The sequence below is a fragment of the Ictidomys tridecemlineatus genome, chromosome 3 (assembly GCF_052094955.1).
Source record: "Ictidomys tridecemlineatus isolate mIctTri1 chromosome 3, mIctTri1.hap1, whole genome shotgun sequence".
In the NCBI taxonomy this organism is placed as follows: Eukaryota; Metazoa; Chordata; class Mammalia; order Rodentia; family Sciuridae; genus Ictidomys; species Ictidomys tridecemlineatus.
Genome location: NC_135479.1, coordinates 126,992,358 through 127,016,891, shown reverse-complemented (window position 1 = coordinate 127,016,891; position 24,534 = coordinate 126,992,358). Strand labels below are relative to the sequence as shown.

Sequence of the window (24,534 nt, the reverse complement as noted above, 5' to 3'; positions counted from 1 at the left end):
GCAGGGTGATGATTAAGCCAGTCAATTTGTTTATTTCACAAGTTGGAATTATGCTATGTAGTTACAAGTGGTTCAGAATAAACTTTGAGACTATTGCAAAAAGAACTCGGGAATCTGGAATGGCTTCAGTTGTTTGCTTTGTGGACTAGCAGGGGAAGCGTGAAAGGAGTGTTGTATTATTCTGCCAATCTGGTTAAGAGGCCTACTCTCCCTGGTTCCCCCTAGTTCTTACTAAAAATTGCTATCTGAACAGATGTGCTTGTCTTTGCAGGAACACAAATTGCAACAGAATGGCTTGACTGCCTGTAGGAAGATTGAGCAGGGTCAATGTGGGTAGAGTAAGTGAGGTAAGGCTGGTAGAGTATATGAAAAGACCCCAGGTCCCTGGCCTTGATTGACCCTGGCCACAGCAGTAATTGTGGGAAGCTGCCTGGAGTGAGTGTGGAATAATCTAAGCTGGAAATTCTTACCATTCTCCCTGCTTCTTCCTTTAGAAACTGGGGCTGCCCAGGGGCACGGCAGAGAGGGTAGTTCAAGGCCTTTAAGAACATACCTCTTGGAGCTGGGGTTGTGGCTTAGTGGTAGAGTGCTTGCCTAGCATGTGTGAGGCACTGGGTTTGATTCTCAACACCACATATAAATAAATAAAGATCCATCAACAACTAGTAAAATATTTTAAAAAATACATACCTCTTGTGTTCGTGGATGTAGTAAAGCCATCGTGGGAGAGGGCTGCTGTCCTATATTTTATTGTTACTGTATAGATAGCTTGAGTCATATGAAACTCTGGATCTGGACTGTGTGTGTGCAACTGCTTTAAAGTAATTCGAATCAGAAACTTTGGCAGATTTTCTTGGGAGAGTCTTCCACACCTCTGTCAGAAATAGGATTTGTCTGTTTTGTTTTACTCTTTCTTCTACCGGTTGTGGGTCTTTTCCTGTGTCCCCTGATCCTCTCTCTTCCCCAGAAACAAAGGATCTGTGGGGGTTGGCAAGGAGGCCTGTGAACTATCAGATAGGAGGAGAGTTTGAGATTCAATCTATGCTATTAAGGAACAGACCCAAAAGTTAAGTTGATCCCCTGTCAATCGCCAATACAGGCAATTCCGTTATAAGAGTTTGGATGCAGAAGTTGTGAGCTGCTGTGGCTAAAGAAAACTCTTTTAGAGATGTATGACTTGAGCTGGATCTTAAAGGAAGGTGAGAGTTCAGGCAGGTGGAGCGGGGAGGCTCTCTAATAAGGGAAGGGAGGGGAACAGCCACTTTGGTAATTTGCATTGGTCTTCCTTACTGGTTGTCCTGGTTGGTTTATTCTCTGCTCAGGCCTCCAAGGTCAATGACCCTTTCCTGCACAACTGAGAAACCCTGAGCTTTATCTTAACAGAAGGAAAGAGAGAAGGAAAGAAGAAAGAAAAGTGAGAGAACAGAGATCTACCTTCTAGCCAGTCTTCGTACAGATCATTTTCTGGAGTAAAAAGGGAGGAGAGGCTGGAGGGACATGAAAAAAATATATTTAAAATGATGTGATAGCTATTGTTCATTTCCTGCCTGTTCAGTATCACGTATTATGATTTATATACATTTTTTACTTAATTAAACTTAATTAGAAGTGCAGCCCATGTTTATGGAGGAGGAATTGGAAGCTTAAACAGGTTAGAAAATTCTCCCAATGTAATTCAGTGTGGAGGGGGAAAAATTGAAGGAGGTCTGGCTGGCTTTCAGGCCTGTACATCATCATGCTTGGCTTAATTTTCCATTACAGAACCACATATGAACCAGTAAATGGAAGAAGTGTTAATAGTGAATTTAAAAGTGTTTTTTTTTTCAAAAGCCTAACAGAGCTGACAGCATTAGTCCTTTAGTGTATTTTATAAGCCACTTGAAATGTTGATTTATTAATGGTTACTTTCTTCCAAAGAAACACTGTCAGTTAAACTAAAGAGTTTGTTTTGTAGCCTTTAAACATGCAGAGGTAATAAATATGAATGCTCAGGTAGAAAAAAGTCTTTATTAAGGAAGAAATTTTCAGGAGTGTTGCTTACTTTCATTTTCTAGACTAAGTACCAGAGTTTTTAAAAAAAAAAAAAAGTCATAAGGTTGTAACCTCTTGTTACAGTGGCAAGGTGACAGCTCTATGATGCACTTTTATTTAGTGAAGAAGACTCTGTATTTAAAGGACTTTTACTGTGAGGGAGATTCAAATGCAGGGCATATACATGTGGACACCTACAGGTCCTAATATCTGAACATGGTGGGTTAGAGAATCTAGTTAATTGTGAATTTCTTTGTTCAGTTATCTGATCCCAGACCCTCTTCCAGCCCAAGTTTGGGTTTGAGTGTCTGGTTTTTTTCAACCTGCTATCAGATCAATTTAAATTCATTTTAGGCTTTGTTTTCTGTTCCCCAGGAAACTATAATTAATTCACTGAGTGAAAAGAGATACTTGTGCATGTTTTATCTTATTTAACCCCTAATTTATGACTAACAACATTCACAAGGGCCTCTGGGAGCTTGGCTCTGGCCAGGGTTGTGGATAGGGCATGAAGGAGTGGGCATGACCCCTGCCTGTGGCCACAGTCCTCCATGAAGTTTAGGCCCAGGCCTCTGCCTTCACTGCTGCAACCCCAGTGCCCTGCATGGCTCGTTAGATGTGCTGGGGGCTTGGAGAAACGACTGAATGAATGTCCTTCTGGAGCCTGCAATCTAATGGGGGAGACAAGCATCCAGCAAACATAAGTTAGACCAAGTCAGCCACCATTCATTCCCCAGTTCCTCATCCCAAGCCTGCACCAGGCTCACCCCCAGCATTGGACTTATCTTCTGTGCTCCGCTGGCCTCTCTGCTTCTGGGATTTCACAGCTGCTGTCTTTCTTTGGCACCTGATTGATTTAGTAGCAAAACCCAACTCTTCCTCAGTAACTCAAAAACCATCTACCCAGAAGATAGGAAGATGCAGGGGAATTTTCTAAAGATGGAAGAGGAAATCTTATGATCTAGCAGCACAGACACTTTGAAATGCAATTGGAGGGATTCTTGTCCTAAAAGTGTCCTCTGGCTACCTTAGCTGCTGAGGGTTTCAAGGATCTGACCTTCCCTTTTCTGTGACTTCCTTCTCCTACCTCCTTTTCTTCTTTTTCCTTCTCCACTAGTGAAGAAGGGTTGGTTGTTACTGAAAAAATGGGCCTCAGGAGCTTTTGCATTTTCAGGCTTCTGCTTTTTATTCTGTTTTGTTTCCAATGTGTTATTTATCCCTGTAGCAAGCAAAAGAAACTTTGCTTAAAAGGGAGAGAAAAGCCCAGAAGCTGTGAAATGGAGTTTTAGACCTTGACATATGGTGCAGAAGTAAGAAGGAAAATTCCATTACAACCTGATTTGCCCTTCATGTACGGGGCAAGCATTTTCTCCTTCGGTGTCTTGAGATAACTAACCCAGATTTTAAAGAGAAAGATCATGTTTCTTGGTTATTTTCTGAGGATTTTTGTATAATCTTAAAGAAGCAGAAGAAATAGGGAGGAGAATGAACATTATGTGGTATTTCATAAGGGCTTTAAAAACAAAATTAATACATGGTCTGTGTTTGTAAGAGTCAATATAAATATGTTAATTCTTCCTAAATTGATCTATAAATTAAATACAACTCTAATCAAAAAGTCTATTAAACATTTTTGTAAAAACATGGAACCAGCTAAAAGCTACTATAATAGGCAAAAGGAATTATAATTGCTAAAGGTTTTTTTTTAAGTACTAATTTAGAGGACTTATACCACCTAATTTCAAGACTTACTATAAGGCAGAGAGTAATCAAGACAGTATGGTTTTGGTAAAAGGATGAACATACATATCAATGGAACAAGGGAGAGAATCCAGAAATAATACCACACAGATGTGACTTATTGATTTTTGACTAAGGCACAAAAGTAATTCACTAGGGAAGGGTATAAAGCCATTTTCAACAAATGGTGCTGGAATAACTTGATGTCTATGTGCAGGAAAAAAAATGAGCCTCATTCTATGTATGCCTCACCTCATATACAGAAATTAACTCAAAGTGATTATGGATCTAAATGTAAAACCTAGTTTATAATCAGGAAGAAGACATAAAAGAAAATCTTGTGATCTTGGTTGGACAAAGATTTCTTAGGACAACACTGAAACTATAGTACCTCAAAGAAAAATTTGATGGATTATTCTTCATCAGAATTTATTTTTTTGATACAAGATCTGTTAGGAGAGTGAAAAGACAATGTTTCAACTGGAATAACTACTTGTGAATCATCTAACAAAGGACTTCCATCCAGAATATTTAAAGAACTCTCAAACTTAACAATAACTGTGCCAAATAACCAAACATTAAAAAAGGGCAAAAAATTGAGAGGACGTTTTACTAAAGAAGATACACAGAGGCAAATAAATATTCAAGAATATGCTCAATATCATATTGCATACCTATTAGAGTGGCTAAAAGTGATAATACCAAGCCATGACAAGGGTAAGGGGGGACTGGATGTCTGACATACTGTTGGTGGGAATGTCAGATGGTACTATCACTCTGGAAAACAGTCAGCAGTTTCTAACAAAGTTAAACATATGCTAGGTGAAATTTCATTTTTTTTCATGAACTTTAAAAAAAATTCTTAACTGAAAATCTTTTAAAATTCTTTTTTTTTTTTTTTTTTTTTTTTTTAAAGAGAGAGTGAGAGAGAGGGGGACAGAGAGAGAGAGAGAGAGAGAGAATTTTAACATTTATTTATTTTTTCTTAGTTCTCGGCGGACACAACATCTTTGTTGGTATGTGGTGCTGCTGAGGATCGAACCCGGGCCGCACGCATGCTAGGCGAGCGCGCTACCGCTTGAGCCACATCCCCAGCCCCTTAAAATTCTTTTAAATAAACTTTATAATCATTTTTTAAATTCCCTTTATCTCTACAGACAGATTAATGACAAACTTCAGTTATACTTTAAAAATAAAGGAAAAAAGAAACAAAAATCCAAACTAATGACCAGGCCCCAAAGAGAAAAGGTCCCATTCATGGACTTCCACTGCAAATCAGAGAGAGTTAACACAAAGGTTGTGGATACAACACCTACAAGGGGTCTCAAGCTAGATAGCTCTAGGACACTTTGGCAAGTGAAGACTGTGCCCTAAAAAGGCCCACACATTAGAGTGGAATAGAAATCCCTCCAACACCTACATAAAACCCAATACAGGAATAAAAGTAATATGAAAAAACAAGGTAACATGACACCTCCAAAAGTTCATAATTCACCAGCAACTGACCCCAAACATATTGAAGTGGATGAAATGTCTGATAAAAAAATTCAAAAATTCAAGAAAATTTAGAGGTGAAATGATTGGGTAATGAGAGTTTTTACCTAGTCAGTACATTAATCTCCTGATAGGAATTAGCTGGGTAATAACAGTAGTCAGGTACAGTGTGGCTGGAGGAGGTGTGTTTTTGGGGACATGCCTTCGGGGTCTGTATTTCATCTTTCTCTGCAGAGTCCCTTTCTGCTTCAGGACGTGGTATCCTGAGCTGCTTTCTTCCACCACACTCTTCTACCATGATGTTCTGCTTCACCTCAGTCCTAGGGCAATGGAACTGGCTCTCTGGATAGAAACCTCTGAAATTGTGTGAGCCAAATAAGTTTTTCCTCCTTTAAAATTGTTCTTATCAGGTATTTTGGTTACAGCAGTGAAAAAGCTGACTAAAACAAAGGGTAAAGAAGTTAACATCTATTAAGAAAGAAAGCCTTTCTTAGTTCATTTTCAGCTGCTATAACAATACCCTTAGTTCATTTTCAGCTGCTATAACAATACCTAAGACAGGGCAATTTATAGAGGAAAGAGGTTGATGATTCTGGGAAGTCCAAGAACATGGCAACAAAATCTACTTGACTTCTGATGAGGACCGCAAGCTGCTTTAACTCATGATGAGAAGTGGAAGAACACACAGACATGTGTGAAAGAGGATTGGGATAAAGGGGGCCAGATGCTTTTTAATAACCCACTGTCATGAAAATGAACCTACTGTAGTGGGAATTAATTAATCCTTTCAGGGATGGAGCCCCCATGAATCTCAAATACCTCCTGAAGTCTCCTCCACATGTCAATACTGTTACATTGACAATTAAATTTCAACATGAGTTTTGATGGAAACAAACCACAAGATAACCTCACTGTGTGAAACCAGTACTTTTATATATTGCTGCTGCAAATGTAAATGGATGTAACTGGAAAAAGCAGTCAAACAAATCACAAAGTGGTTGCTTAAGGATTAGAAACCAGGGTTGTCTGGGAGGACATGATAACTTCCGGGGCGATGGAAATGGTCTATGTCTTGAACAGAAAATGGATTACATTGGTATGTCCTTTTGTCAGAACTGTCTGAAATGTATACTCTAGGTATAAACATTTCTATTTTAACCCCCTCAGTAAAAATAAAATGAATAGCATTTTTTAAAAACCCCAGTCTTCCAATATCCCTTTGGCTACTTGCAAACTTTACTGTAAAATTTTAGCTTGAATGATACCAATAAAAACTAGACTATCAAAATTCTGCTTCAAAGGAAATAATAGTTTATTCTGAGCCAAATTTGAGTGATCAAAGCTGGGGAAAATGAATTCAGGTTACTCCAAATTACAGGCTCCATGGAAAAGTTGCATGAATTTTCAGTCACTGAACAAAAGAAAGTCCAGAATCAATTATTTACCAGACACATTGGTAGGATCATCAGATAGGTGGGCTGCAGCAGAGCAGGGACATCTTTTCTATAGGATTCAGATATCATCTCTCTTGTAGTTTTAGGGTTGGTGGAGGCTATGTCAAATTTAGTTTTAGCTAGTAGTCACCAGGATGTTAGGGCAGATACAGAGGTTGATGGTAAGCAGCTATTAAAGGGACTAAATATAGTGCTAGGTAACTTTGACTCTTGATCTGCAGCATGCCATCTCTTCACAATCATGGTATCCTGCTGAGCCACCATCAGACATTCTGCAGGCTCTTCAGTATAGATATGGCTTCTTTAGAGAACTTTAGTTCACAAGGCAATTGTATACAAAAGTTATTACTTGCTTAATGGCTATTTCACATTGTGGTCCTTTAAAAAAATCTTGGAGCACAATAATAATCACATGAAGAACCTACATAAAATGAATTAAGAAAAAGCAGTCTGTCTCTGAGTACACACCATCTGCTTTGCACAGTACAGTTGTAAAAGGTGAACTCACTTTTCCTCACATGATATCAGGTGAAATGTTGGTCACATCATGGGAGGCAAAGAACATTTGTCATGATACTTAGGAGTAGTGTAAGAGATACTGTAAATCCCATTTCAGAATTTGAACCTTATTTTCTGTGCCAACCTAGTTTCCTACTGAGATGGTAAACTCTGTTGTCTGGATTTCTTTTCTTAGCATCATGGAGAGGTAGAAAGGAAAGAAGAACAGAATTGTGACCTGGAAAAAATTACATATATGTTTATATTTTAAGAGCATCCTTTAAGGGGGACACTGGTGGTACACACCTGTGATCCCAGATACTTGGGAGGCTGAAATAGGAGGATCACAAGTTTAAGGCCAGTCTCAGCAACCTAACAAGACCTTGTCTCAAAGTTAATTAATTTAAAAAGGATCATGGATGTAGCTCAGTGGGAGAGTGCTTGCCTAGCATGTACAAGCCCCTAGGTTCAATGCCCAGCATTGCAAATGAATGACTGAATGAATGACTAAACATTTTTAAATTTTTAAAAAATTTATCCCTATTATTGTATTTCAAATATCTTAATGTGTTATGCTGTGATACTTCTAAAAAATAGAAAAATAAAAAACTATGGTCAGCAGCTCTGGCATGTTACTTTCCAACCCAATATCCTTATCCTCTAACTTCCTTTTTTGTCTCCAAATGAGGAAGTCTGGTAATCTGTTGGGACTGTAATCCTGTCAACACTCACCAATCTAAAGGATCAGCTTTCAGCAATGAAATGACCTTGAGTGAATTTCAGAGAGATTAGCCAGGAGAGAGGATTAAACACATTATGTGAATGCAGGGCCTGGAACAGAATGGAGAGCGTGCAAGGGGACATTGATTCCTGGCATCCCATGGCTGCCCGGTGCGCAAGATGTGACAAGCCAGACCCCATATGCTTACCTTACACCTTGGTGCGGATAACGGAGGCAGAGATGAGAGCGTATCACCGTCTTCTAGGAAGCTGCGTCAGGCTAGAATGTAGGGCACAAGAAGGTACCTGGAGGGTGGGGAGGCATTTGTTTTATGTATATTTGGTCATTTATCCTCATCTTAGCAGATGAATGCTTGAGCTAAGAAATTTTATATTGAAAATTATTAACTTTGTAATTTTCTTGCTGAGTCTAAAAATGATTTTTAAAAAGGTATCATTCAGCTTTTACAATATTTATTGAGATAGAGTCATAGTAAAAAAAGATGATCAAATATTCTGAAAAAAAAGTCAAGCTGCAATGTAGAGTGTATAGGCGTGAGCTTATTTTAAAAGCATAGATATATGTGTACATAGAGGTGTACATATTGGATATTACATACAATAACTGATTTGTTTTGGGTGAAACAATGATGTCTTCTTATTTTTGTTCAGTTGTATTTTCTATTTTAAAAAGGAACTAACATATAGCACTTTTATAAAACGAAAATAAGAATCCAGGTTATGGAATTCGTGTTCCTTAAAAAAAAAATCATTAAGTCTAGAAGACTTTTCGATAGATTCATGAGCTGGTAACAGATTTGGTCTGAGTAGGAATTTCCATACATTGCAAGCCAGTAAGACTGCTCTAAGAGCTGAAACAACTACTTGTTTCTTAGAACAAGTAGTCAGGCTGCTTCTTTTGTGAATGGTCTTATTGCTATACTCCCAGGTTTCTTTCTTTTTTTTTTTCTTTTTCTTTTGCCTTGAAAATATTTTAATATATTTATTCCCTGGGATTATAGGGTAGAAGAGGTATTAAAGCAAATGTTTCTGTCTCTTCCATTATTTTTTTCAAATCTTTTTTTCTTTATAATTTTTATTGGTGCATTTTAACTATATATAATAGTAGGATTCATTGTTTCTCTCATTTTTCTTTATTTACATATGAAACCTGGGTTCCTAAATGGAGAAGTGTGCTTTTAAAATAAATTCATTGCAGTATACTTTCTGATTGACATATGATTCATGCTCATACTGTATTCATATACATGTATAATATATAATATAAATACTATATTTTCAAGAGCAAGGATACTTTATATTTGCTACTTATGAAAGGAAAATTATAAATCAGATTTTCTATTTCATACTTAAAACATGTGTTCAACTATACACACAAATATCTTTACAGGGCTTGAATTTAGGTAAAAGTTATTCCTCAAATTTTACTAAAGTTAAATCATAATTATACACCTCCAGTTTTGTTAATAGTGAGGAAAAGATGTAATTTGAAAGAATAAAAGAATTTCTGAATTCTAAGCTTGCAACATTACAGACACCATTGTCACTTTCTCCCCCCACCCCCCATTGAAGAAGGCTGTGAAATGTTCATGTATTTGCTTTGGTTCTGAACTATTAATTAATTAATTAATTAATTAATTAATTAATTTGATACCAAGTATTGAACACAGGAGTGCTCAACCACTGAGCCACATCCCCAACCCTTTTTTTATTTTTTGAGTCAGGCCCTCACTAAGTTACTCAGTGTCTCCCTAAGTCACTGAGCCTGCCCTTGAACTTGTGATGCTCCTGCTTTAGTCTTCTGAGCCACTGGAATTGCAGGCATGTGCCACCACACCTGGCTCAACTATTTTATTTTATCTGTGACTCAAAACAGCAATGAATAAACCAATGTATACTTTGTGGTTATCTAAATGGCCTTTCTGATATTACTTTCATCTTAAATTAATGGGATGCTGTCAGTTGACTTTTTGAAATAATACTAATTCCTCTTTAGGAGAATGAAACTCAGGAAATGATCCACTGATTTATGTGTTTAATAACAAAGACCTATATGTCATTGTTGGAGGCCAGCGAGAGTCAGTATTTAAAGGTTTGCTTTTCCATTAACTATTCTCTTTTTAAAGGAAAAAAAAAGTTTGTAAAACATAAAATGAATGCAAACCTATAGTAGAGATAAAGACCTGGATTTCAGTGGATTAGTATATATCATACACTATTCTTGGTCAGAGGACTGTTTTCCTTCAGATTGTTTCGGAGATCCTGGCTACTCCTACTTTGAGAGACCCCGTGAGAGACCCTAGCTGCTCATACTGTATTCGTATACGTGTATAATATATAATATAAATACTATATTGTGGGTCTGCCATCTCACCTCAGAGTTGACACCTTGTAGCTTAGAAGAGGGAAAAGAAAGCGAAGACACACCTATTTCTTTAACACTCTGACTCAGGAGCAATGCTCAACCTATTGGCATTCACTGGCCACATGACCATGACTGACAATGGGTGGGAGATTGAGTCCTTGGCTGGGCAGACACCTACAGTGATAATGCTACTGCGTGGAATAGGAGCTGAGACCTTCTGGTGGGCAGTTAGCTATCTCTGCCTCAATTGCTCAATGTAAAAATATTCAACTGAGAAGTTACTTCATATAAGCATATAAATTAACACAAACGATAATGTTCTATTTTGTATCTAAAATTGAAAAAAAATTAATGTAGTTTGAACTTCCTTTCTTTAGTGCATTCAGGTAGGTCTGATTTCATTTAATGTCTCCACAGTGTTCTATTTTATGGCTGTATCATTATATATTTAACCAATCACCTATTAATGGACATTTGTTATAGACAAACAAATTAATAAATATCTTAGTACATACTTATTTTTGCACTGTTGTTGATATTATCATGGATTAAATTCATGAACATGGAATTTCCTAGCTAGAAGACTGCATATTTAATATTATCCCCAAAAGAATCAACAGATTTTTACCAATTTTGCCTTTACCCATAGAGAACCTGCCTACCCTCTTGCCAACCCTATATGTTATTAATCTTTAAAATAATAACAAATCCATTAGGCAGAAATGTCTCATTTTATTAAATTTTAAAAAGTGAAATGCCGCAGTCTGGCTGCAGCAAAATAACCAGGGAGTGATAAACAACTTGTGTAGATTGATACAGCAGGAGTGGGAGCTGTTTATTGTAGGACGGGAGGGGTATTTATACATTTCGCACAGCTTATCTTAATTAACATAAACTCGATACAGCAGTCAACCAATAAGGAATCTCCACACTTAATAGCTCGCTGGAGTTACTTCACAAACCACTCCCTCTGGCAAAATGCCAGGCGCCATCCAGACTTGTTTACAGACTCTAACAGTGAAATGTCTCATTTTGCTTTGATCCTTTGGTTTGAACATATGTTCAAATTTCACAAGTCAAAACCTAAGCCCCAGTGTGATGGTATTAGCAGGCAGAGCCTCTAGGAGCTGTTAGTCATTTGAAGGCTCCACCCTTGTGAGGTAGGATTACTGTCCATCTAAAAGAAGCCTCATCTTTCTGTCCCTGCTGCCACATAAGGATATAGGGTTTATCCCTTTGCTCTTCCACCACATGAGGCAAGAAGGCACCATCGTGGAAGCAGAGACCAAGTCCTTACCAGACATCAAATATGCTGGTGCTTTCATTGTGAACTTCCCAGCCTTTAGAACTGTGAAGAATTTCTATTATTTATTTATTTATATTTTGGTACTGGGAATTGAATTCAGAGGCATTCAACCACTGAGCCACATCCTCAGCCCAATTTTGTATTTCATTTAGAGACAGGGTCTCACTGAGTTGCTTAGCACCTCACCATTGCTGAGGCTGGCTTTGAACTTGTGATCCTCCTGCCTCAGCCTCCTAAGCTCCTGGGATGTACACAGTGTTTGGCTCTATTCATTATAAATTACCCAATCTAAGGTATTTTGTTTAGCAGAAGAAATGATGGAGACATGAAGCTAAATGTGCCTGAGATATATATTCATTGGCTGTGTTTCTTCTGTGAATTGTCTGTTTTGAATTTGTTGTTATTGTATTAATGACTGTTGTAACAAATGACCACCAACTTGATGGCTTACAACAATGGACATTTATTTATTTTCTCAGAATCCCAGAGGCCAGAAGTCTAAAATCAGGCTATTGGCCAGTCTGTTTCCTAGAGGCTCCAAGGTAGATTCAGTTTCTCATCTCTGGTGGTTCTAGGTGCACCATTGCAATATCTATCTCCGTCTTTACCTGGTTGCCTCTATATTTATGTTCCCCTGTTTCTTGGTTCAGTCTCCCTACTCTTCTCACCATTTTGTTACTTGGCCCTTGGCACTGTTTCCAGACAATGGACTTGTTGGAATACAGGGCTGGACGTGGGCGGAGAATGGAGGGCATAGACTGTAAGGGGGCCGATGATAAGCAGTGGGAAGGGCTTGAGGTGTTCTGGAAGGAGAGGTAAGCAGAGTCTCAATCCAGGGTTGCCTTATTGCCTTCAATCAGCAGAGAAGAAAATGTTAAACCAAAAGTTCACACCTTATAGTCCTTTGTTTCAAGAACAAAGGATTATTTTGTTTGGGCAGTAAGAGAAGCAGACTAGTGGACAACCCAACAACAGTTTTCCCTGTGAGCTCCATTTTCATAAGCAATAGGTAAGGATCAAGAACAGGCTTGGCATCACACCATTTTATATGAGACCCTTGAGCATCTGCAGATGTTGGAATCTATGGGGGTCTTGGAGCCAATCCTGCAAGGATGCTGGATTGGATTTAAAACAGTTGAAGTGTTGAGAAAGATATTACTTAGGTTTTAACTTTTCTTTGTTAGATACATACAATGTTTGAAAGATTCAGATATATGAAATTTGTAAATTAATGGCTTTTGCAGATAATGCTGATTATTCACGACTTGTTAAACTTACAAACTAATTGAACATAAATTTTTGAAAAATAGTCTAGGGAGTTGGTATCCAGTGGATACTTGCTTCCAGGTTCACACAGCAGCATTAGGAGAGCTTATAACAAATGTAGAATCTCTGGCTCCCCTCAAGGTACAATGAAGCAATCTACATTTTAAAGATCAGAATGATTTCTGAAGCTCTTGCTTTGGGGGAGTATAAAATACAGATGGAGCACTTTGAAATCTAGTGATAAAACAGAAAATCTTTCTGAAGGGACTAGGCATTTTGACAATCTCTTCCAGGGCCTTGATTGCTTCTTATTACCTAGACAGTGGGGCTTGTTTGCCAATTCTGGAATTATAGGGTTGCTATCAAAGTGGCCAGAATGCTGCTTCCAGTTATTGCTGCCAAAGGGCCTCTTTGCATAGGGTGTTAGTCAGCTTTACGTTACCATAAGAAAATACCTGATAATCAGTTTATAAGTAGGAAAGGTTTATTTACCCTAACAGTTTTAGAGGTTTCAGTCTGTGATTGATTAGCCTTGCTGCTTTGGGCCTGTAGCAAGGCAGCACATCATTGAGGGGAGCATGTGGTGGGACACAAAAACGTGGAAACAGAGTTCTCCTCTGTTTGGCACTGTTGGGCACTGGGACTTGAGGTACCACTATTCCCTTTGAGTGTAAACCCCCAGTGGCTATAGGCCTTCCACTAGGCCCCACCTCTGAAAGTTCCCACATCTCCCTATAGCGCCAAGCTGGGAACTTAGCCTGTGGCACACAGACCACTGGGGGGTGTAGACACTGTAGCACATGGAAACTCCAGCCTCAGCCTCAGGGAAATATTACCTCAGGTCTCATATAAGGTCACAATGTAAAATACCAGCAGAAACTAAGAAGCTCTAAAAAAAATACCAAATTTGACTTTAGTGAGCAAAAAGGAGAAAAGAGATGTGGATACATATTTAAAAACCAGACCTGTATATGTCTAATAACATACCCATTCTGAAAACACTATTTTAAATAGACTCCTCACCAAGATTTGGAAATCCTGGGGCAAGAGTGCAAATTAAAAGCCACATACCACTCTCACTGTTAAATGGAATATATTTTTAGTATATTTTATTTCATATAGCCATATGATCTTATTTATATAGCTTAATATATTTTATTTTCCTCTCTTGACAAAAATACCACCAGAGCGATACAATGTACATATATGTGTATGTATGTATGTGTGTGTGTGTGTGTGTGTATATATATATATATAGTTTTTATATGACTGAAAATCAGAAAATATCAAAGATGACTGAAGTGAATTATTGCCTGTGGGTGTTGTTGATGGATCAGTGGTCCTTGAATAAATAATGTTTATTCACCCATAAGGTTAGCAGTTACTCCCTAAAATATTTTTTCTCTTGCTTTCATGTCAGCAAAATTGCTATGCTGTTATAATTTGAGATTTTTCACATGATTTTAACTCTGTTGAGAACAGTGATCTAAAATAGCTGTAATCTAAGTAAAAGACAATTGTATTTGATGAGTTCAAAATTTGTGTATATTTGCATCATGAATTAGAAGAAAAAGAAAAGTGAGAATGTTGATGCTTGGTAATACTGGACATGATACTTTATTGTACAAGAATCTACAACATTCATGTCACATGAGAGGAAGTGTTTCACAAGTTGATTACTTTGTCTTTTCTCTTACCTAAGCACTTCCGGTGCTCAGATCCTCCCTGTCCTCTGAAGCAGTGTGTGTCCATGATGTCAGCGGTGGCACAGCCCACAGACCTTCATAACATTTGGATGCAGTCATCTTTTCTTTTGAGGACATAGACCAAGAGATGTGGAGTTCCTCCTTGGGCCTGAGCAGTATAAGAGGGTGGATATGCAGGACTACTGTGTCCCCTGCCAGCGCTGAGCTCTGGATCATGACAGAAGCACCTATGTGGTCTTCCATACAAATGTTTATAGGGGGAGATTGTGCTGTGTGGAGCCCTCCATAGGGCAGGGCCTGGGACAGGGAACACGAGGAAACTTTCTGGGAGGATGAAAATTTTCTGTATCATGATTTGCAATGAGGTTACATCAGTGTATATATTTGTCAAAATTCATCAAGCTGTACACCTAAGATTTGTGCATTTTATTGCATGTAAATTATTCTTCAATAAATATACTAGTGCAAAAAATATAGGTTATCAGAGCACATTTTTTTTCTGCTTGTAAACTAAAGAGGAGTAACCACATGTGGTTCCAACACTTGGACACACTGTGTCATATACCTGGGCACACGTGTACAAACATACCACATACTTTTTTTCTTCAACCTGGCTTCAATGATTTTAGTGTTCTTGGCATTGTATCTTAAATAATTTTCTGTAGATGTGGACTTCATAACTGTATAAACTATTGCTTCCATTTTTTCACTGTTAAAAATAATATTACAAGTCTACATTGTTACATAGAATGTTTTTATTTTATTATGTTCTTGTAATACATTTTTAAGATACAGAATGAATGGCTAAAAGATGATGAAGGTTTAAATGACTATATACTGAAGAGGTGTGTGCATTGGTTAAGATGTTGGGCTTTGGTGTTCAAAACAAGCTGGGTTCAAGTTTGGACTCTGCTTGCCTTTGGACAAACCCCTTCAGAGCTTGTTCATTAACACCCTTAGAGGGGCTGGGGATGTGGCTCAAGCGGTAGCGCGCTCGCCTGGCATGCGTGCGGCCCGGGTTCGATCCTCAGCACCACATACCAACAAAGATGTTGTGTCTGCCGAGAACTAAAAAAAAAAATAAATATTAAAAATTCTCTCTCTCTCTCTCTCTCTCCTCTCTCACTCTCTCTTTAAAAAAAAAAAAAAAAACAACAACAAAAAAAAACACCCTTAGAGATGTTCTGAGGGTGAAGGGAGAAATTTATATGAAGTGTTTTGTATGGAATCTACTATATAAGTGTTCAATAATCACAGGGTAAAATATTGTAAAACTATTTTCTGAAAGGACACTGCTGGCCTCATTTTCTGAGTTATACAGAAGTACTAGTTTTCCAACATAAATCCAGCAATGTATGTTAGAATCTCAACTATTTTATGGATGAAATAAGATACAAGGGGGCTGGGATTGTAGCTCAATGGTAGAGTGCTTGCTTGGTATGTGTAAGGCTTTGGGTTCAATCCCCCAGTACTAAAAATAGAAAAAGAAAAAGGAAACAAAGAAATGAGATGAAGGTTGAGTATCCCTTATCTAAAATTCTTAGAACTAGAAAGTGTCTCAGATTTCATATTTTTCATATTTTAGAAGATTTGCATATACATAATGAGATCTTAGGGATAGGACCCAAGTTGAAACATGAAATTTATTTATTTTCATATACACCTTATACATGTAGCCTGAAGTTAATTTCATACAATTTTTAAAAATAATCTTGTGCATGAAACAAAGCTTCATGATGTGGGTCTTTTCACTTGTGGTGTCATTTCAGTGCTTAAAATGTTTTGTATTTTGTATTTTCAGATTAGGGATGTTCAATCTGTATTCAATTGCTTTTTAAATTCCATTAATCGACTGCTAGGGAATCGGATATTGTTTTAGTGTTCTTGGTTCTTAAAAACTTTAAAGTTCCTCCAAAAATTATTCTGTCTACTTTTCAAATGTCTTTTGTTCATTCTTAATTAGTGGACAAGACTGTGACACTGAAGTTGTTGGTCTGGGTCAGGTTTAGCATCACTGTAGCACAGGACAAAGTCCAGAAAGGGAATGTATTTCTCCATCAGTAAGATGGAAAAGTGAGTGCCCTCAAGTGGCTTTGCACCAGCCCAGCAGCTGGTTTCTCTTAGCTTCTTGTCCCCAGATGTTTCCTGGGCAGTCAGGTGTGATGTAGTGGGCATGGGAGGGCAGGGCTGGTGGGAGGGGCTCACTTGAGTAGCTAGGTTTATCCCCTTTCTGCCATTATTTAAGTAAGTAAACCAATTAATCTGTAAAGTGTGTTGTTAGTGCCTGGCTCACAGCTGGTGCTGTACTGGTGCTATTAACAGAGGACTGTGAGTGACACAATACCTAGGAATGGAGATCCTGGTCCACTGCTGATTAGCAGTTGCTACAGATGCAGGTGTTGAGGCCTAAGTGACAGACCCTTCTGTTGCATCTGTCCACCTGATTCTCTGGGCAAAGCACTGGATGTCACTGGATCTGCCACATCTGGGGCTACTGTTCTTCTCTGGTCCAGATTATTTAAAAAAGTTAATCCCCCCCACACACCACCACCACCATACTTGTGTCTTTTAGATCACAATGAGACAAGAATTTGAGAACATGAAGAGTGGGAGGCTCAGGGTCTCACTGCCCTTCATTCCTTTCCAGTCACATCACTCAGCACCTAGATAGTCTCAGCCCGTTTCCTGCCCTCTACTGTGAGCAGTGTGGTTTCATCATTAGTAAACAAAGGTCCTGCTCAGAGTTCATGTTTCCATCTCAGTTTGAGAAGTGGGTGACCCAGGGCTGCTGCTCGCTGCCTACATCTGGATTCCCATGGAACATGCTGGACTATTATTGTCATCTAGGAGGCCAGAGGCTGTGTAAGGCCTTTCATACTTTCTGTACTTCTCAAATCTTAGGTAGGGTAAAAGATAGTCATGCTTCTATACACTTACTGGAGATAGAAAAAAGCATTTTTTTCTAGTATATTTGTAACTTTGCCCAGGATAGAAATTGGGTTGAATCAGAGTTAATGCTTCCCTTTTGTCTCCTGTGGCTTATAAAGAGACAGGTTTCTTCCCTAATCTCTGTCCATCAAAAGTATCAAAAAACAAGTGAGAAGCCTGCATGCTGGACAGAAGGCCAGGGTAGATGTGAAGCAGGCACCCAACCCTGGAGGATCATCTTTGGTTATGTTCAGCTCTTCCTGAGAGAAGGAAATTCATTCCCAGGAGAGGACAACGAGACTTACAGTGTTCTTGACTTGGTTGCCCTGCTAGAAGGTGACAGAGAGGGTCTTTGTATTCGGGGATGTCTGTATCTGAAGCTAGATACAGACATCCCCGAAAAAGGGGGGATGTCTGTATCTAGCTTTCCACTGCAGCTGGATGAGTTCCTTTAGGACCAAGGAACTTGGGTACTTCTCCTGACTCCACCTATATGGGAGGGTAAATCCTGCCAACAGCAGGGCTGGCCCTGTGTCTGTTGGTACAGAGCATCAACAGGCCTTGTTTAGAAGGCCAGTACTGAGCATGCCTCTATTCCAGCAGGCCCACAAATCTCAGGCATCACTAAAGTCGAGTGTGTTGGTAGTCCTCACCTCTGAGTCAGATGCCAAATCTAAGAAAGCTCCTGATCTATTGCAGGTGGCCAACTTGGGTCACATGGCTTCTGTATTAGGAAGACTTCAAGAGTAAATAACATCATTGCCAGACTGGGGGCCAGGCATGATCAGCAAAACCTGGGCCAGAGATTCACCAGCTCATTTCTATTCTTAGAAAGAAAAATCACAACTTTTAATCTTGTAAATGAGATAGCCACATGAGGCCATTGAGAAGATCTGTGCGAACCTCAGATTCCCAGGCTAAGGGCTGCTAGTCAGCCTCCCAGAGGTGGGGAGGAGAGGGGCCTCTGCACCTGAAGGCCAAGGGTCAAGGCACTTCATTATGTCTGATTAATTTGGGTCACCCATGACTGACCCAGGCTCTATGCTTCATTTGTTGTGTTACCACAGGCAAGTTGAGAATCTCTTTAGGTCTCCACTTTTACATTTAGAAAATGAAATGGGGCAAGGGCATGATTTGTTTCCTTCATTTCTGTGATCTTTTCAGATTTTATCTCTTTAAGATGCTTAATTTAATGGATATCTCAAATAAGAGGTATAAGAATAATAAGTTGCACTTTATGATTTTTTTGCTTTCCTCTGGGTTTATCATCTCTTAAATATGCTCCTTCAGGTATGAAAATAAATGACAACCAAGCTCTATTTTTTGAGTATGTCACTTTCCTAGGACCCTGTAAAATTACATTTGAAGCAACTCTTCAGTCATATAACTTCTTTTTCTGCTGAAATTATGTTACTGTCCATTAGTATTTTACATTTTATGATGGAAATTTTGAAACATATGCAAGAGAATTGTATAATGAGCCCCCATGGACTCAACCAGCCTCAATAAATATGCACATTTTGTCAATCTTGGTTTTTTTGCCTTCCCCCACCCCAGGAACACTTTTGGCAGAGGAGAATACTGGAGTATTTAAAGCAAATCTCAGATATCATTTCATTTGTGTTTTCTAACAGAGGAAGTCCTCCTTTTTGTAAAATGTAGCTATAATAGCTACACCTACCCAAATTAACAGTGATATCATTGTTATTATACCCACCCAAATTAATGATGCAAAAGTTCTTTGAATTTTGGCAAATTGAGTAGGGAATGGGGATTAAGATGAAGGATCTCTAGTTTGGATTTAGTCCTTTCTTCCAGAAAAAAAAAAGTTGGAATTCACTCATTGAGGAGGATCCTGAGGTTTTAGCTAGTAGTGGGCCCACTCCTACACAATTCTGAAAGAAATGTGGGAAAGACCTGTCTGTTCAGAGTAATAGATGTAATTAGCATTTACTGAGTACCTACTGTGTACATCTCCACAAAAATCAACTCTTTTAACCTTCACACCAAAGCTGAGAATAGGAACCAAGGTGCCAGGAGGAGCTTCCCAAATATTACCTTCTGATTGGTCAATATCATAATGCTTCCAAAACTCCCTCCTGGATCAGTGGGAAATCTTTCCAAATAGAATCAGTACACAAGGCTGTGTGGTTTGCACCTTAATCTACCCAGATGTTTAACTGCTACAGAAACATTAACTAGTTCATTCTTTAGGAGTCCAAGGAAAGCCAGATGTGGCGGTATATGCCTATAATCCCAGTGGTTTAGGAGGCTGAGGCAGGAGGACTGCAAGTTGGAGGCCAGCCCCAGCAACTTACAGAGGCCCTAAGCAACTTAGGGAGACCCTGTCTCAAAATTTAAAAATAAATAAAAAGGGCTGGGTATGTGGCTCAGTGATTAAGTGCCCCTGGGTTCAATTCCCAGTACAGTAAATAAATAAATAGATAAAGCCAGAGTCCCTGGAAAATATGTAACTAAGGATAATAGAGTTCTCTTTCTAGAGAGAACATGAAAATGCCTTCCTCTCCCCAGCCCAGGCTAAGAGATTCAGCTTACTTCTTCTCCCTAATTCCCTTTTCCCAAATGGATATATAGATGGTTCCTGATAGTTTGGTTTAGGATTTTTCAACTTAACAATGATGGTAAAGTGATACTCATTCAGTATTTTGAATTTTTTTTTGTATGGCAAAGTCTTTACTTTTAAATGATTATCAGTACTCCAAATGATAACATGTAACAAGTCCTTGAATCCTCTTATCTAGTAATTTTGATTAAAATAAACTAACAGTAGCCCTAACAAGTATGTTAGTATTTGTTGTTCAAACCCTTAATCAGAATGGATGAATTTAAGGCTGCTGATGCTTCAGATACATTACAAATAACTATTTACTACTTGTTCATAGATAAAGCCCCTGACCTTCAAGAAAGTATAAGGGGAAAATATTTAATCCTTTTCTTTCTGTAAATAATTGTTTTTCCCTACTAAATCTAAGAAAGAAAAGCTCAACATTGATACATCCATTGCTTGAGCTGAAGGCATAGGAAAACAGACAACACATACTTATTAAATTTCTAAGAAGGATGAAGTAAAAAGATAACACTTTGGATAAGGACTAAGGCTATACAAAGAAGCTAGATTTGCTATTCTCCAAAAGGGACCTTTTATCTCACAGAGAAATAATTTCATGCCTTTTGTAAGAATAGAACTCAAGTTCTGCTGAAGCTTCATATTCTGCAAGGCACTTCATGTTCTGAAGTGCCTACCTAGGAAACGGGCTTCTTTTTCCTCCTATCCATTTAAATGGTAGTTTTCATGGATTTCGGTTGCATGTTGCAGACAAAGGCCAAGAGATTATTCAATGACTGCATCCCCCTGTTCTGCTGGAAGCAGGTCTGTGGGGTAGTCATTTTTTCCTGGGTCTCATTCTCACTTCAGAGCTGCCACAGGATCTCAGTGCTAGAGCTTCCTTGACATTGAACTTTTTCTCCCTCTGCAGGCGATACTGTTCAATTTCAGCCTGAGAGGCTGCTTTGGCCTGCTTCAGCTTCTGGTTCTTTCACTTGTGGGCTTTGGATATCTTCTCTGCAGCCTGCTTTTTGCTGGATCCCCTGTGACTGACTGGTCATGGCTATGCGACTCAGAGGTCCAGCCAAGTGGCCTAACTCTATGCGATGGCCCACAGTATTTTGCATGTCCATCTTTTGCTAAACTAATGATATTGGGTTGTAATAATCTCTTATGATGCTGGGCAGAGGCATCTGCCTGCAGCTCCCCAGTTGGACACATGAGGAGAGTGAACAAGCCATACTCCATAGGATTCAGTGCTAAGATGATATGAGAGGCAGGTTTCATTTACCATATTTTTTATTTAGGCTATTTTGGCTGACTCTCCACAGTAGGTCTGGGAGCCCCTGTAAATGCCAATTATAGACTTAAAAGTCACTTGTTCGGATTAGAGGATAGTTGTAGGTGTATTCTTGAACTGTTTGAATTTTTGCAATGGAAACCTGTATACTTTTATTTAGTAAGGAGAATATTTAAATAGCAACTTGAAGAGTGCCTCCTTTGCCCTGTTTGGCAGTGGGAAGAGGCTCCTTACTCTGGGAAGGGGGAAAAAGAAGTGGAGGCAAAGAGAAAGAGAAAAAGGGAGGGAAATAAAAATCAATGAATTCCAGATTGATTTCATGACCCAGCTTGAGAGGAGCTCTGGTAACTGATTTTGGTTTTAAAATGTCCTTCCATGGACCCAAAGGAATAGGCAATTGGCTGCCTGGGTAATGAATCCATCCAGAAGGGTTACTGTGATGTTGTGGGAACCTTAATTTCAGGGCCCTTTCCTATACTTCCCTCTCCTTGGGAGGGGCTCCAGGCACGTGTCCATGCCTGTGTGTATAAGCTTCCCACCACACAAAACCCAGATACAGCCCTGCAGCTCCTGCAGATCAAGAGAATAATGTGCCCATAGCCATATCTTGATAAGTCTCAGGTTTCCCCAGTCATGGAACCTTCCTCTGTGTGTGTGTGTGTGTGTGTGTGTGTTTTAATTCCTCTTTGTAATATGCAAGGGTTTAACCTGATTTGTGTTTCATTTGTACAGATGAAATTATGCAGCAGGAAGTCAGGCCTTTGGTGGCAGTGGACATAATAGAACAGCTTCACCGGCAATTTGCCATTCTTTCAGGTAAGGGACAAATTCATGTTTTGTTGGGATTTCTATGGGAAGAGCCCAGTCTCTGGAACCCTGATGAATGTTAGGCTTGTGTTTCACTCACCCCTAAAGCCTCAGCCAGGACTGGAATGGAGTGAGGATATTCTGCTGGCCATAGCCAGGAGCTCATGGAAGTAGTTAGTTGTCTTTTCTGTTGGGGACAATCTTGATCTTTCCCAAGGGAGTTTATGCTTTGAGATTTAAAGAACAGAGTTGGAAAGATCTTGAAGAACAACAAAGAAATAACTGCTGGATCAGCTACCAGGGTGAATTCTCCCATTGTCCTATTGATGTTTTCCCAGGAGTCAACCTGGGGAGTCTTGCTGAAAGGACTCATGAGCACTGTTGAGGTTATTTGTTCTCTGAGACATTTGTCTTTTATTCTCATCTCTTCTAAGGAGATTTCCATCCAGTGTTAGATTGGAATTAAAGAGGATATAGTCTAGTAAGAGACTAGAAATTTCCTGAGCTCATCCACAATCCTGGGAAAGTTGTTATCACTTGAGAACATTCTTTTTCATTCATTTAGTTGAGGTTGACATCACTTCAATTCCTGAAACTAGGGATGACACCAAATTATTATAAATAAATTATAGTGAAACCAAACTCGAAAACCTACAATAGTGAGATGAGGCCCTTGACTCACACACAGGGGAATAGGGTGGCCAGTCACTCTTGAGATTTTATACCTGTTCTGGAAAAAGCAAAAAATAAACCTAAAACCATCTTAGTTACATCATGGAGAGAATGTGCAGTTGGTATCAATCTTACTCTATGACTGGGAATATGAGGAAGTCACATTATTTTCCCTTTCTCAGATCATATTTAATCTGCTTCAAAGCCTCAGCCCACTGATATGAAGGAAATGTAATTTCACTTAGTGGGATACTTCTTCCCATTCCAGCATTACATCCTGGGTGGGAACATTGTATACAATCTAGAACATTGCCCGATCTTTCCTCAAGTGAAAACTCCATTAATGCAGGGTCTTCATTTTTTCTTGTTTCTGTATTGCCAGATTTTAGAACAGAGAATGAAACATAAAAGATGCTCAGTACAAAATTATCTAAGTCCTCTGGTTTACCCTGGGAGGTTAGTGGACTCACTGCTCCTCAATGCCCAGCTTAGGACCTAGCAATGGCCCTGGGAAGCACCTAACCAGCCCTCTGAAGGTGCTATCTATCTCTCAGCTTCCTGTGGCGAGTCCAGGCTGTGCAAGACAAAAGGCAAGATGGAGAATGTCTTCTGGGTTCCTAGAAACTGGAGCTGTGACCCTGCAACACAGAAGGCCCCAGGGCCCACCTGCCTCAGGGTCTGCAGGGATGGTGGGGAACAGCTGGGGTGGATTCCTATAGCCTTGGACCGAAACTCTGTTGGCACAATATACGATTCTGACATTTATCATTACACCATGGCTCATCTCAGACAGGAGTCCAGTGACTGATTAATTTATAATTTTTTTTTAGAAAGAGAGAATTTTTTTAATATTTATTTTTCAGTTTTTGGTGGACACAACATCTTTATTTTATTTTTATGTGGTGCATGAGGATTGAACCCAGCGCCTTGCGCATGCCAGGCAAGCGAGTTCTGCTTGAGCCACATCCCCAGCCCCATTAATTTATAATTTAATGGTTCATTTTTATCCCTTTTGAGTATTATTGAAACATTTTAAAAAATTCTTCTTTTTTATTTTTATTTTCTTTTAGTTGTAGAGAGACACATAACCTTTATTTTAATCATTTATTTTTATGTGGTGCTGAGGATCAAACCCAGTGCCTCACACATGAGAAGCAAGCGCTCTCTCTCTGAGCTACAGCCCCAGGCCTTCATTCTTACTTCTTAGAGGCAGTGTGAGAAAAACAGACACCATGTAGCTCTATATAAGGATTTGGATTCTGCTGCTAACTAGCAGTGTCACTTTACTTTTTGAAGTTTCAGTTTCCTCATTTGTACAGTGGGGTCATCATAAATTTTAAGATTAAATGACACAATGCATGACAAATACATAGTGCTATAACTGCCAGATAAATGTTCATCTTTTTCTCCACTTATTTTATTTGTTCTTTTTAGTTATACATGACAATGGAATGTATTTTGACATATCATTTATACATGGAGTATAAAGTCTTGTTCTTGTGGTTGTACATGATGTGAAGTTACACAGGTCATGTATTCATATATGAACATAGGAAAGTTATGTCCTATTCATGCTACCATCTTTCCTATTCCTTCCCCCGATTCCCTTCATTCCCCTTTGTCTAATCTAATGAACTTCTCTTCTCCCCTGTCCCTTGTT

At 38.9% G+C, this 24,534-nt stretch overlaps 1 protein-coding gene and 1 pseudogene across 9 annotated transcripts in view; one reads left to right on the top strand and one right to left on the bottom strand.

Annotated features, from left to right (window-relative positions):
* The window catches only part of Mcf2l2 (MCF.2 cell line derived transforming sequence-like 2), a 224,364-nt gene that overhangs the window by 5,781 nt on the left and 194,049 nt on the right, over positions 1-24,534 (top strand). For 3 of the 9 annotated variants that reach the window (XR_013436674.1, XM_078043737.1, XM_078043738.1), the window contains exons 1-2: positions 7,939-8,239; positions 22,128-22,211. Coding sequence is in view for 8 of the 9 variants with exons in the window: in XM_078043737.1 (XP_077899863.1) it covers positions 8,059-8,239; positions 22,128-22,211 (265 nt within the window). In the remaining variant the exon portion in view is untranslated. Of the gene's footprint in view, positions 1-7,934; positions 8,240-22,127; positions 22,212-24,534 lie in introns of those variants that run through there. The other 6 variants (XM_078043734.1, XM_078043736.1, XM_078043735.1 and 3 more) reach the window with 6 other exon arrangements.
* On the bottom strand, positions 20,819-21,156 carry LOC120884410 (V-type proton ATPase subunit G 1 pseudogene; annotated as a pseudogene).